The sequence below is a fragment of the Pristis pectinata genome, chromosome 14 (assembly GCF_009764475.1).
Source record: "Pristis pectinata isolate sPriPec2 chromosome 14, sPriPec2.1.pri, whole genome shotgun sequence".
NCBI classification, from domain to species: Eukaryota; Metazoa; Chordata; class Chondrichthyes; order Rhinopristiformes; family Pristidae; genus Pristis; species Pristis pectinata.
Genome location: NC_067418.1, coordinates 27554554 through 27570286, shown reverse-complemented (window position 1 = coordinate 27570286; position 15733 = coordinate 27554554). Strand labels below are relative to the sequence as shown.

At 38.3% G+C, this 15733-nt stretch overlaps 1 protein-coding gene across 1 annotated transcript in view; it reads right to left on the bottom strand.

Annotated features, from left to right (window-relative positions):
- Positions 1-1407: 1407 nt before the first annotated feature.
- Positions 1408-15733, bottom strand: part of scube2 (signal peptide, CUB domain, EGF-like 2) — an 88595-nt gene continuing 74269 nt past the window's right edge. The window contains 5 exon segments of the mRNA XM_052029543.1: positions 1408-1560; positions 6637-6716; positions 8123-8275; positions 11343-11504; positions 12524-12691. Coding sequence (XP_051885503.1) covers positions 1408-1560; positions 6637-6716; positions 8123-8275; positions 11343-11504; positions 12524-12691 — 716 coding nt within the window.

Here is a 15733-nt window from a genome sequence, read left to right as displayed (position 1 = left end):
GTGTGACTCAGTGCCAAAATCAGATAGATAACATTTCTATGAAGCCTATTTTACTTGACAAGTTTTGAATTTTGTTTTTGCTACAATATAGTTTCAGGGCAAGAATTGCTAAACTAAAGCAACATGTGCCTTATAATGATTTTCATAATCTGCTTCAAGTGCCTAAAAAACATAGATCACAAATGTTTTTATCACACTGTTTGGTGGTTTCAGGATAAGCTATTTGTGGTGAATAAAGACATTTTATTATGTGACTTGACCAGGACGTCATCCACTTTCAGATGGGTTTATTATAAATTTGCACCAATGTTCTCTCACTGGGATATAAATACCAATCAGTATATAAATGACACTCAGCATCGACCAGATTAATTTTCCTCTACATGTTTTGGAGGGACAAGAATGGTGGAACAGAGCCACTCAGAGCACCTTTAATGCTTTGCTTTAACAAATATGTTCAAGACCATCAATAGTGAATTCAGAAAATAACAATATATGAATACAACAGTACACTAGAATGATGCTGTTAAAAAGAAACTTTCCCTAAAAACATTATGAAATATAAACAATGGAAATACAAGTGCAAACATTTTCATTGCCACATGTAAGCATAACTATATAGAGACCATTGTGAGGCCCAATGACTCAATTGATATAACATGTCTATTAAACATTAAACATTGAAAAGCAAAGATGAGGAGTTGATAAATTATAAAAAGCTGATAACATGGATTAAGGCCTTATCACATCTTATTTTACTGTTTTAAAGGCAGAGGTTAAAATTACTCCATAGTTCACTAGAATAAGACCACTGAATTTCACGAAGGACAAGCAGATTTGACAGTGTGACAGTATGGATCAGCCAAGGCATTTTGATGGTATGCTAATTTCCTACAGTGTCTAGCACATAACTAAGCTTCCTTTGTATGTTTTTCATTGCTTCCAATTGATGTTTGTTTTGATGTAAGGAAAAGGAACCAAGTGGTTAAAGGATTTATAGTTCTAATGAGCACCAATGATATATTCTTGTTTTGCCTACCAAGACCTTTGCCAGCCACTGATCACATGCTGAGTGTTCCTTTGGCATTAAACTACAAAAATACTACTACATTAAAAAAAGGCCAGGGTCTGTGTGTGAGTAGGATAATTTGTTGTTTAATATAAATTAGGGAAAGGAAATGAATATTGCCTTTGTTCCTTAATGACCATATTATTTCCAGCCCACCATTAATGTTTTACAGGGTTCAATATTTTGAGTACTTAACAGAGTGCAATGAGATGGGACAAATAAACATTATGTTCCTATGTAAAGGAGTTCATGCAAACTGAAGTCAAACAGATTAGAAGACTATAAAATGTTTCAATTAATGAAATACCAGAGTTCAAAGGGATATAAAAAATTCCCGGCTATTTGTATGGCCGTAGAAATCTGGAAACTTTTGAACGCAATAGTCGAATGAATGACCTTGGGAACATTTCTCTGGATTCTTGTGCTGTATATTTAAAATAATTCTGTGGATGTGCTAAAACATCAAATAGGGCCTTGATGAGTTTCTTGTCCTGTGGAAAAAAAATTGGAAGAGTCAATCTAAGCCAAGTGATGTAGTCATTAACAGGCACAACAGAATCATACAGCAAAACTGTATATGTACTTTCACACTAAATAAAACTAAGGTTTACACTCTCTGACTGTAATATTTTATTTTTATATTTTTGTAGCAAATTTACCAGAAGTATTTTTGTACAGTATATAGGAAAACATGATCTATCAAAGTCTCCACTACTGATTGCTAACTAGTGACCTCTGCAGGAAGGTGCACATGAATGAATAATGGGTGAAGATAGGATCAGTAGAGAGCTGCCTTGCTAACAGTTCTGGCTTCAGCATAAATAATTGTATCAGAAAAAGTTAAAGTAAATGAAAATAAACAGGACGGCTGAAGTGTAGGGTGCATGATTTCCTTACATAACATTTTGCAACCTCCTATGTGACAACTATCCAGATTGACTGCCTGGCAGATGTACTGATGAGTAGCTGCAGTTGGGATATTTGGGGATGGTTCATGGCACCAAATTGGTTTCAGGTCAGCCATTGGTATGAACGGTAAGAGCCATTAATGGAAATGCAATTGGTGGAAGTTTTGTGCCTGGGTCCATCCACAATTGGAAGTATGGGTTTGGAGGAAGGCTTCTGTGTGAAAGAGGATCATAGGGTAAGGGTGGCGAACACATTCACAATGAGGAGTGGGGAATTCAGTCCGGCAGGGTTCTGCTTGCATGCTCAAAAGTGCAGATTAACGTGGAGACAGCACCAGGAAGGAAGCAGGATTACTAGGAAAACTGAAACAGGTTGAGTGGAGTTAAAATAAGTTCTTGATCCATTGGCCCAGATTTTGCATTCAGCAAAACAATTAGAGTTTCCGCTGTTCACAAAGATCTCGTGCTCCATAGCATGGACATCTTCAGCAGTCCCTGGGTCACAAAAGCCCTGACTTATGAATTTTAGGCTTTACAAAAATTTTCTGATGAATTTTTAAACAATTTTTTGAAACAAGATAAGCTTCCCTATCTTTATAACAGAGCTTCACAGGTAAGTGTGAGGTGAATCAAGTGACTTCGAGTTAGCCACTGTGGTCAGAGCCTGACCATGCAGCTGTATGCTGCCGAGGTGGAGGCAATAGTTTTAGTGGTAATTATTGGTTTGCGCTTCTGTGCCAGCTGTTCAGAGGTCTCTACAGGGAAGGAATTGCTGGCTGCTGCAGAGATATTATGCCAGGTGGGAACGGGGCATTTCTGCATGCCTTCTCACCATCCCTGCATCAATGAGGGGCTGGGTCGAGCCGAGCAGAGCTGGGAGCACTGAGCAGACTCACTTGCTCACTCACTGAGTCAGTAAGGCCGGCTGGTGGCCACTCTCCTTGCGCCTGCTTGCTTTCCCGTCATAGCTGTTTCTGTGATCATCTCCCACACACAGTTTTGGTTCATTTCTAACCTATGAACAGTTCGGGTTCTGTTCCTTTCATAACCCGGAGACTGCCTGTATTTTCTTCTGGCCATCCTGCAACAGTGACGACATCATGTTTGTTGAGCAGCCAATCGCACTGAAAACGTCTCACAGATAATAAATTGGGATGAAAAGTGTGGGATTTTTAAATAGCTTTTTCAGATCAATGTACAAAGACTGAAACATACATATTAAATTGACTGGAATTGAATTATCATGAATAAGCCTGTAAAATATGAAAAATAGGTATTTTAAAATCCATTATATTTTAAGACATCTATGTGAAGGAATTACAATCAGGATGCATATTAGCTTTAAGGGTACTAGAAAGCTTGCCAATTGCAATTATGGCTTGGAATGTTATTAAAATGTTACAGACCTCAAGCAGTATAGTGTGACTTTTTGCATTTTAATCTTGTGAGTGGTCACAGGTGTAGAACTAGGTACTTATGTTGTCAGTAGAAAGCTCCTGTTTGACTTTCTGCAACAGTGTGGCCATATAGAAGATCTTTAGCAAATGTATTCTATGATCATGAGGAATAATTTTATTGCCAATTGGATTAATGTTGAACACTAGCAAAAACTTCACAGATACATTACCTGTCAAATTTTGTTTGATATTTGGTCCAATGAAGCACTTTGCAATGTTTTACTATATTAAAAACACTAGATAAATGCAAGTTGTTGTGTGAAATTAGACAATGCTGATAAAGAAGTGAATAAGGAATGCACCATAAAAAAGCCTGAAGTTTCACTGGGAACTGTACAAAAGTACAATGAAGAATACTCTCTTTCCCTAAACACATACAGTGACCTGTGTTTTGTATCTCTACTAATGGTCAATCTTCCAGCACCTGTCATTATTACTCCATAAAGTTGTCAGAAATTCTGGAATCTGCACACGTGGAGATAAGCATATAAATCCAGAAGTTGCTGCCGGTGATATCCAACTCCTCTGTGGGACGTGTGGCTGGACAGCACAGATAGGAATCATTTGAAATCACTAAATTGACATGAAGTTCCACATTTTACAGAATATTCTCACTGAAAATACCCTTGAGGCAGTCAAGCATTCTTGAATTTGATGCAATTGGATTTTTACTAGTGAACTAAGTCATAACCATGAAACATCTCTGGTGCTGAAAGACTAATACTTGTGTATTGTCAAATGATAGAAATTCAATTGATTTTTAAAATAACAATTATGATTTGTTGTGTTCAACTTAATCCCATATTTATGTTCCAATCATTAATTCACTTTCAATAAATATTAGAAAAACTGAATAATAAAGCTCACTTGTCACTTCCCAGTATGCTGTCATGAGATCTCTTCAAGTTGATTGGCTGTTTAGCCTGCTTGATGACAACACACTGCTGAATGCCCCCTGGTGCTGATGTCAGAATGAAACTAACATTGGAGAAGATTAAATCCATTCCATTTTAATCAATATATGTTTACATGCAGCTCACTTCAAAGTCATACAGAATTGCTGTCACTTTGTTGCTGGCAGCAAAGTATGACCTAAATTGTTTCAAGATCTTATTTCTCAACTCCACAAGTTATGTTTTATGGTCTATTATTCATCACGACAATTAACTCTTTGCCCTGTGCAGTAGTTAGTTGACAGACATGATATTATGATGAAGGCTGTTTCTGGGGCATAATATTTTGTTCTTATCTTTGATTCAGTTCATTTTTAGTATTCAGCAAAATTAGTTATTAGTATTTCTGGTTATTACACACTTCACTCAAGAAATATATCAACTTTTGGTGTGGTAGGCTCATACAAAATTTATTAACATTACAATTTATCGCCATTGACCAAATTACTACCATTACCTTACTGACCATCACATCCTACAAACAAATGAAAAGGGCCAGTCGTCGATACTCATGTTTGAAATCCACTCACGGTATCCTTAAAGCAGTATCACAGAACGGCTACAGTACAGCAGATAGCCTGTTGAGTCCATACCATCTCTGTATGAAAGTCCCATGTTCTTGCAATCTCTTCATACCCTTTTCCCCTTTCACATACATACCTAGCTTTCTTCTGAACACTACAATTTAAATGTCTCCACCACTCCTCCTGATAGTGTATTCCAGGTCCTTATCAACAGTTTATCTCTATTTTCTCAGTCTATACCTTTCACGTTTTTAAATACTTCACATAGATTCTCCTCAACACATATTTAAAGATGAAGAACTCCAACTTTTCCAGTCTATCCATATAACTAAAGTTCCTTATCCTTCAAATCATATTAGTAAATCTCTTGTGCACCCTCTGTAAAAGTTTGGCTTCTTCCTTAAAGAGTGACCCCTCCAAACCTGACAAAATATAGTTGTGGCAAAACCAGTGTTTTATGAAAGTTTATCATGACTTCCTTCCTTTTAACCCTCTGCTTCTATTTATAAGGTCCAGGATCCCATATGCTATTTTAAGTACTATCTCAGCCTGACCTATCACTTCCAATGAACTCTGCACAGAAACCCCAAGATACCCCTGTTCTTGTTTACATTGACTCTTCTCACTCCTCTCATCAAAATGGAAGACTTTGCATTTCTCAGCAATAAATTTCATCTGTCATCAGTCCACTCATTCACAAGCCTGTCTACTTCTTGTTGAAATCTCTTACTATCTTACTCACAGTTCACTACACCTCCAAATTCTATGACATAAGAGAATGTGAAAATTGTGCCCTGTTCACCCAGGTCCAAGTGGTTAATAGATATTAAGAAAGACAGTACTCACAAGGTCACAAGACAAAGGAGCAGATGTAGGCCATTTGGCCCATTGAGTCTGCTCCATGAGCTAAGCTAATACTATTTCTCTCTAGCCCCAATTTCCGGCCTTATCCCCATATCCCTTGATACCTTGACTAATTAGATACCTATCTATCTCCTCCTTAAATGCCCCTAATGATTGGGCCTCCACAGCTGTATGTGGAAAAGAATTCCATAATTTCACTACCCTCTGGCTAAAGAAATTTATCCTCATTTCTGTTTTAAACCGGTACCTCTAATTCTAAGATTGTGCCCTCTAGTCCTGGACTCTCCCACCAGGGGGAACAGCTTAACCACATCCACTCTGTCCAGTCCTTTCAATATTCTAAATGTTTCTATGAGGTCCCCTCTCATTCTTCTGTACTCCAATGAATACAGTCCAAGAGCTGACAAACGCTCATCATAAGTAAGCCATTTCATTCCGGGAATTATCCTCGTAAATCTTTTCTGAACCCTCTCCGACATCAGTACTGACCCATGGGGAACTCCATAGTACACTTCCTTCCAGTCTGAAAAGCAACCTTCATTAATATTCTTGTTCCTGTTACTCAGCCAACCTCTTGTTTATACATCCACAGCCCTTTTCATTCCATGGGCACCTTATCAAATGCCTTTTGCAAGTCCATATCAGAGAATGCCACATCAGAGAATAATAATTAATTGTGCACCATAGCTAGCCCAGAAATGTGCAAGTAGAAGTCATCACAGAAAAACATATGATTATTTGTCTTTACTGAAATAACATCATTAAATATCTGTCCAGTATATATTAATGTTATAAAATGAAAATCAAGCAAATGTTAGGTTCAAATAGATTTTTCCCTAATATCTGTTCTTTGCAATGTACCTTTAGTATTTCTTGATGATTCTCAGATGCATACAAGCGACCATCTCTAACTATATCTTCAATCAGTTCTTGGTAATCCTCTGTAACAGAAAAAAAATATTTTGATGGTTTTGATTATGATAGTTGCAAAAATGTCCTCTGAATGGACTAGACCTCACAATATTTACCTTTTTTTTCCACTTCCTTTTTGCTTAGTGTGCGTCTTCTTGTCTTGGGAAATAATTTCACCTTCTTCCCTTAACCAATTTATTTATTTTCTAATACTATTTCTAGGTCAACTGTTCGCTGTTATAACTACTAACATTATTCTTCACATTTACAATTAGTGATAAACATTATAAAACCCACTTCATCAAACATACTAAATAGGTCTCCACAACTTAACAAAGACTGGCCACAGCAACCACAAGTCTGAGAGAAAAGAATGGGGCAAACATGAATCGGAGATCTTGTTCCTGACTTCTATCCAGTGGCCCCTGCTAGAAGTGGAAATACATAATACCAGTCAATGGCAGGTTAATGCCCCCAATTTTGCTGGTAATGAATCTGGTTCCATTTACAAAAAGTGGCAGGTACCTGTTTAAGTATCAAGTCTGGGAATTCCATACAAGTGTAGGCAAATGCAGAAGTCCCAAATTTACTCACCATTAGTTGGTGCCGTGTTTTCTCATACACTCCACCCCTGAGTCATCCCATGGAGTTGTGCAGTAGAGCTGGATCTTGCTGAATCCTCAGCATTTAATCTGGGGGCTTGGCTCTCAAATCCTGTGCCAATTTAGACTGGAGCAAAATCAAGGCTACAGGGAAGGTATTTAAATTTTTTGCTGTTTCTTCAATGTTGATAGGTATTAAAAAGTGTTCTTACTTGATTATTTTACTTTTCAACGATATTGTAATGATATTTTTAAGTATCTATTTCATTTTAATAGCTTTTAAATCTTTCTGAATGTCAAAGACATAAAGAAACTTTAAAAATCACTGACAGCTGTCTCAGCTGAGGGCGGGGCTTTGTCAACACTTGCAGCTGTCTGTGGAACTTCAGGAACAGAGTTTCTCCAATGTGTCCTATGAAGCCTAATTGAAGCCTCTGAGGTGGATTCCAGAACATGCCAGGACACCAAAGTCACCCTTCCACTGTGAGATAAGTTTGGGACAGTGGCAGTTGTGGGTGACAGGCCATGTGTATCGTGTTCTAATGTCAACACTTACATCTAACATAAGGTCACTTGGAAATGGTGTTGGACAGCTTCCTGTGCTGTGGAACTGTATCCCAATATATGCTATTACTTTAACAAAATAGATGAAAAGATTAATTTGGGGTAGCAGCCCATAAAAGTGCTATGCCACTGATACACCCATGTTAATAAATTCATCAAACAATTCATCAAGATCTTTGGATTTGCTGCTAGAACAACGGTATGAGGATGATAATATGAAGCAGAAAGGTAAATTGGACAGATATTATAAAAGAGGTCTCTGTATTTACCGTCATATGTTACATATGGAACCTGAAATCCTTTGCCACTATTCCCTTCATTGGACTTGAATTGAATCCATAATTTCCTTGATCTTGAAGTGAATGCAATGGGCCGCTCATAGGTCTGACAGGTTTCATAGGTTGTTACTGAATTAGACAAAGCTGATCAACGACACAACAAGAACAGATTTAGTCAGTGACATAGGTAATTTTTCTGAGCACAAATCAAATATTATTAATAATGCCACAGCAAGTAGCAGTAGATTAATTGAATTAACTATCATTAAAAAAAGGTTAGGTCTGCAATATTTTAAACACCATAAGACAGTATTTGTTGGATGGTTTAATTTGAAACTCCTAAGCAGCTAACACTTATATTTTAAATTCTATGCCATTGAATTGTCATTGTACTGCATTTAAAACACATTGCTTATTAAATTAATGCGACATTCTTCCTAAGTTAACAATGTTTTTACCCCACTGCATATTTTGCATACAAGGATTGAAACCCTTGATGAAATAAATTACATATTTACCATAGATACAGAAATATACAATTTCCTAGAAATCAGGTGGATAACTTTTCAATAATGAAGTCACGATCATATCCAAATTGTGTTGTCTATCCTGTCTCAAGGAAATGGAGGGCACCAAGAGTTGTCATTAATACAGACTGGATAATCTCTCACTGAAATGTGTAGGACAGCTTGAGATCAGGTTGCACTGTGTGTCAGCCAGTGTTCCCCAGAGATCTCAATACAGAAGTGCACCTTGTGGGATGGTACTGAGCAGTACAGACAAGGAAGGTTTCAAGTTTGATCTTTGGTCTTTGCTTACAACTCAAACTCAATGAGCAGTGATGGGCAGGCCTCATCGTCTGCAAGCCAGTTCTAGACTCCTGAAGCAAGCACTCCAGTCCATCATGGTAAGAGATTTCCAGGAGGACAGAGAAGGTACTTCATGGACATTTTCATCACCTTGAAAAAAGTTCCATCCTCACAGAATCCCTGACCCATGAGTTCTCAAAATTGGGAAGGAGCACTCAGGGAGGTACTGACTCCTTGAGTCTTGACAGGAATAGAGGGAGACAAGGAGTACATAACATCCCAAACTACCCACCCATCTGCCCTGTCAAGCATAGATTCATCCACTTGTCTTAGAATGTGAAGATCCCATTAAGGACTCTTCAGCCACCACAGAATCCATGGACCCAGAGTGCAAATAGCCTATTCTGGACCCTGATGGAAGGAGGAGGAAGAAAATAGAAAGAAGATGAAGAAAGAAGGAAAAGGAAGAAAGAAGGTGAAGGAAGGAGGAGGAAAGAAGAAGCAGAACTAACCGATCTCGGCTGCAGGGACAGTGAGGGAGGGAAGGGGGAGATTGCTGATGGTCTTAGTGGAAAAAAACTGCTCAAGATTTCTGCTTCTCCATACAAGCAGTAACCTCTGCTGCCTATGTCTCTGTGCTATGGTATATACAGCACGTTATATGACAACAGATTTTCATCATTAGCTTCTGCAGAGTGGAGTTATAAATTAGGAGTTGACATTACAGCCTTGAAATCACTTAAAAGTATTGACTTTTTCATAAATCTATCACCTTGCTATTAGAAGTTCAATAGTGTAACATTATAAAATAAGAAATTGTCACTCTTCTTACTCACAGCTCTTTCTCATGACTAAGTAGTCCCCACACTCGTCATCAATCGGTAGGAATATTTCTGGTACAACAATGAGAATGCGTCGTTTTGGAGGTGGACTTAAATTCCAGGTACACTCAACGTTTGCAGGGTAGTCACCAGGGTAATTTGGAGACTCAATATATCCAGTATAGTCTCCAAGTTCTCCTCCACATTGTCTGTCTGATGCACAATAACCACAAAGAATATAATTAATTGCCTCACTAAGCAGGCATCTCAAGACAGTTAGCAAGGGTCCTTGAATATAGGTATGTCCATATGCACAGATTCCAATACACCATGCTGATGGAAAAGCTGTTTGGGCAAATCAGATCATCAGCCCATTCCTTCCATCCATCATCTGAATTGTTAGAAAACAAGTACAATCACACTATTAATTATTCAGCTCATCTCAGGGTCATCTTTAACCCTTTCCCTGTACACTATTTTTGCATATTTCTCAAATGTCCCCTGTAGTCTTTACCCATCCTCTCTCTGTAATCTCCTTCAGTCCTATAACCCTCCAAGATATATATGCTCCTCAATTCCAGTCTCTTGACCATCTCTGAATGTAATTGCTCCACTGCTGGTGCCTGTGCCTTTAGTTACCAAGGCCCTAAGCCCAGAAATTCTCCACCAAAACCCCTTCACTTTCCCATCAAAGTATTCCTTAAACGTACCTCTTTGAGCAATGAACTGGGGCTCTGTTGCTCCTGATTTATGGATTAAAATTTGGAATTTGAGAGAGTGCAATATATGGACACAATATGCTCTTTACCAGCTTCCTATGGTCTCTTTACAAACTGCTGATTAGTGCTGCCGTAATCCGAATGGAGCATGTGCTGTGCCTGGTTTATACAGTATTTGCTGATTTTGGCATCAGAATCTTGACAAAGTTGCCCAGTCACTCATTCACCTATTCAGAGTCCCAAGGCCTACATCACATGGGAGCCACAAGCACTCAGTGTTCTTATGCAGTGCACTGCCACATGGGATTGGGTGTAAGGCAGCAAGAGAGCAATGACTAAATGTCCAAATCTGCCATCATAAATAACAACTTGCATTTATAAAGTATCTTTAACATAGTAAAAACATCCCAATCTGCTTCAAAGAAGAATTATTGAACAAATTTGGCAGCACATTACATGAGGGCAGAAGTTTGTTCAAGGAGGCAGATTTTAAGGAACATCTTGTAGCAGAGGAGGGAGATAGAAATGATGAGAGGTTTGAGGTGGCGATTCCAAACTTTGAAGAGGACACAAGACTCAGTGATAGTCACAATGTTAGAGTTCACTTCATGACAGTGGTGCGATCAGAATATCTCTAGAGAACTCCCTTTCTGCATTTTGAAGGTAGGAAAACATTGACGATTGATTATTTCCCTTACTGGTGAAAAGAACTTGAAGTACTTGCTTTAGTATGCATTCTTTCCTTCCAGCATACCATCACACCAATCCATTATAACTGCTCTCTAACGCACCTAGAAGTTGCACCAAAGCATATGCTAGAGATAGTAGATAACTGTATTTCTGTAATGTAGGAGACACCTACTTTTACATTGAGTAATATTAGTTGATCCATCAAAATCTGTGGTGGTATTTCCAGGACAAGCAATGCAGTGATTTTGCCCAAACTCTGGCTGGTACAACCCCACCGGACATCGTATGCATCTGTGCGTGTTTGTATCATAAAAATGGCCAGCTGAACACTGAACTGTGGAAATATAACAGAAAATCCAAATAATATTTTAAAAAATTATGAAATGCAGGAATCTATGACCCTGAATTACATCGTGTTCCACCGGACACATATAAAATTTGCCAGGACCCAGGGAGAACCCACTGCAAAATCCAACTGGTTGTCTGAGGACAGCTTTGTACAGGGTAAATTCTCCATCTACTCCCCACTCCCCTACAAGGTTGATCTTCCTAAAGGGACAGAGCTAAGGTTTGCTGCTTCTTTACCTTGTACGTGGCTACATCTTGACAGAAGTGCACTGAAACCAGGACTGATGGTGGGACCAAATTTCAGGCTATCACCTCCATTGACTGTCAGTGAGAAGAATGCAGACTGATTTGGCTTCCAATTTGCCCAGATATTAAACAAAGAAAAAAATTCTAAAAATCCATTATAATCCATACAAAAGTGCTGCTGAGAGCAAAAAAGGCAAAGGGGAAATTTTAGTTTTAAACTTTTTTTTAAAATGTTTTGATGGAGTAAAGTAACACTGGCAACCAGGTATAAGATAATTGAAAAAGTGTAAAGAGGCAGAGGTGTGATGAGAAAAAAAATGTTTTATGGAGGTTATTATTATCAGCCCAGAAGCAGAATATTTGAAAAGGAGAACATTGCAAGACAATGGTGACAGTAAATGAGAGGGAAGCTAATTGGACATCTTTCCAAACAGCCATTGAAGAGCAAAATGACTTCTTTCCGTGTGACAAGATTGCATGATACAGAAGTAATAACATTAGCTGCACCAAATTAAGATGTTGATATTGTATCACTTGCTTCACTGTGAATTATTAACAGGCAAAACAAGCAAAGTGTGATGAAAACCTCTTGACAATAGCACTGTCCTGAGAACCATTGCACAAAAAGATGACATAACTTTTTCTATCTAAAATTCTGTCTCAACTTCCAAAACAAAAATACACCAATTCTCATGTTTTTGTCTAGAATACAGAGCAAGCCTCAAAACTAGAGGAAATAGCTTAACAAAATTACCTTACCTTTAGTTTCGCAATCCTGAAATGTTGCTGATCCTTCACGTTTTGTTGTTAAACCTCCTCCACAAGAGAAGCAAGAAGTCCGTCCAATTTCTGGCTGGTACGTTCCAAAAGGACATGGTTGACATGGCCTGAATCCATCAGATGAAAATTCTCCATCCAGACACTGTCCTAAAAACAATTACAAGAGTAAACTATTTCAGGCTAAAATGTATGTGCAATGAATTAACTTACACAATGCAGTTTCAACTTCTTTGCATTTTATTATGCAAAGCTCGGGATTGCTCTTCAGTAATTAAATCTGGTGTAAATAACAATGCAACTGAAATTGCAATACTTCTTAAATACACTCATTCTGTTCTTATATTTTTTTAAGATGCTGAAAGAAAAGCTGTCCAAAATGGACTGTCTGAGATTGTGAACCCCAAAAAATTATTTTGAATGATTGTGTGAAATTGTAGAGTACTTTCAGAGTGTGATTTTCATAACAGTAGACCTGACGAGAAATGAATCCTGATTAAATGCACTGTGTGACGATGGCACATGCATGTGTGATATATAAAATGGTAAAAACATATTCACTATTTATATAAAAAATCTGGAAGGAAATAAGATGTATTATTCAAGAATATTCTATGCTGAATTAATAACATTAAACTATTTCTGATTACTGATTTAATTAAACAGAAGTAAACAATTGAACAAAGCTTACAGCATACAATTAATAAAATATGAGTTTAAATGATACAGGGCGAGAGAGCAACAGCAATTTATGCAGCTTTTAAAATAAGCTGCTGACCCAAATTTATACCAACTATAAATAAATAAATTGGACTCATGGTAATTGCACAATTAATTGTTTAGTGAAAATATTTTGTAAATATTTAATGCACAAAAAACTTCGACTACTGCACAAATAATTCCTATTCCAAAACTAGATTTAATCCTATATACAAAGAAAATAAGGGTGAACTTTAGCTAGCCAATGATAAAAGGTGCTAATGAATAATTTTTTTTGAAGGTCAGCTTTCAGCCCATTACTACCAATACGCTGCATATTTTGAGGGACTAACTGATAGAGAGACAAATTGCCTGCCCATTTCAAACAATAATCCCCTTTTAATATAATAAAGATAGGAAATTGCATTTTAGGACAGTTGGTTGATATGTGTGTTGTGCACCATTTCATCTGTTATCCTGATTAAATTTTTAATGGTGATTTTTAAGGGTTAATGTATTTACAATTGTTGCAGTTTAATAAGCAATTTGGAAAGTTGGGCGGAGCATTATCAAATAGAAGTTAATCCAAATATTTTGGTAAATCAAATAGGGGTGGGACAGATACAGTGAAAGGAAGGGCTCTAAGGAAAGTTGATGAACAGAGGGATTCAAGTCTATGTTTCTCTGAAAGTGTCAACCCAGGTGGATTGATTGGTGAAGAAGACATATGGCTTGCTTGCCTTCATAGGTCGGGTCATAGAATATAAGAGTTGGGACATTATGTTGCAACTTTACAAAACACTGGTTAAGCCGCAGTAGGGAGTATTGCGAGCAGTCTGGTTGCCACACTATAAGAAGGAATTGGAATTGGTTTATTATTGTCACATGTACCAAGAGAAAGTGAAAAGCTTTTGTCTGTGTGTCATCAAGGCAGATCATTCCATACATAAGTACATTGAGGTCGTTAAAAGGGAAAACAGAATGAAGAATATAGTGTTACAGTCACAGAGGAAGTGCAGTGCAGATAGATAAATAAAGGATGTGATTGTGCTGGAGATTACAGAGGAGATTGACCAGGATGTCGCCTGGATTGGAGGACTTTAGTCATGGAAACAGAATGGATAAACTGGGCTTGTTTTCCCTGGAGCAAAGGAGGCTGAGGACTAACATGATAGAAGTATATAAGTTTATGACAGGCATCTTTTTCCCATGACAGAGGTATCAAAAACAAGAGGGCATAGTTTTAAGGTAAGAGGTAGGGGTTTTAAAGGGGACCTGAGGGGCAAGTTTTTTTTATTCAGAGAGTGGTTGATATCTGGAACCTTCTGCCAGAGGAGCTGGTGGAATCAGATACAATCACGGTGTTTAAGAGTCATTTAGACAGACACTTAAACAGGCAAGGCATAGAAGGATATGGTCTTACAGTGGGCAAATGCAATTAATGTAGATGGGCAAAAAGGTTGGCATGGACGTGGTGGGCCGAAGGGCCTGTTTCTTTGCTGTATGACTCTATGAGGTGAATGTTTATCATGGTTAGACAGGAATGCAGAACTGAGGTCATAGACAGATCAGCCATGATCTTATTAAATGACAGAGCAGGCTTAAGGGGCTGATGGCCCACACATGCTCCAAACTCGGATGTTAGCATGTCCATACTTCCTGAATATATCTTGTGCCTTTGAGCCTTGGCAGTTCTCTGCTGGACTGCTAGGTGGAGCACTTCACCATACACAACACACAGAGTCTGGTCTCATGGCCCACCAGCTTCCCTCACAAACTCACAGTAGTTAAAAATGGAATATTAGAAATAATGACAAAATTCATGACTCCACTTCCAGTCATCTAAGCAGGAAGAGGTGCAGTGGAGGAAAGGAGTAGTAAACAATATAGAACATAGAACAATACAGCACAATACAGGCCCTTCGGCCCATGATGTTGTGCTAACCCGTAAAACACCTGCTCCATGATCAAGTTAACCCTTCCCTCCTACACAGCCCATAACCCTCCATTTTTCTTACATCCATGTGCCTACCTACGTGTCTTTTAAATGTCCCTATTGTATCAGCCTCTACCATCACCCCTGCAGTGCATTCCAGGCACCCACCACTCTCTGTGTAAAAAACCTGCTTCTGACATCCCCCCTAAACTTTCCTCCTCTGACCTTAAATAGATGTCCTCTGGTATTGGCCATTGCCGCCCTCGGGAAAAGGTGCTGGTTGTCCATTCTCTATACCTCTCATAATCTTGTACACCTCTATCAAGTACCCTCTCATCCTCCGTCGCTCCAAATAGAAAAGCACTACCTCAATCAACCTTTCCTTATAAGACATGTTCTCTAATCCAGGCAGCATCCTGGTAAATCTCCTCTGCGTCCTCTCTAAAGCTTTCACATCCTTCCTATAATGAGGTGACCAGAACTGAACACAGTACTCTAAGTGCGGTCTAACCAGAGTTTTATAGAGCTGCAACATTACCTTGTGGCTCTTGAACTCA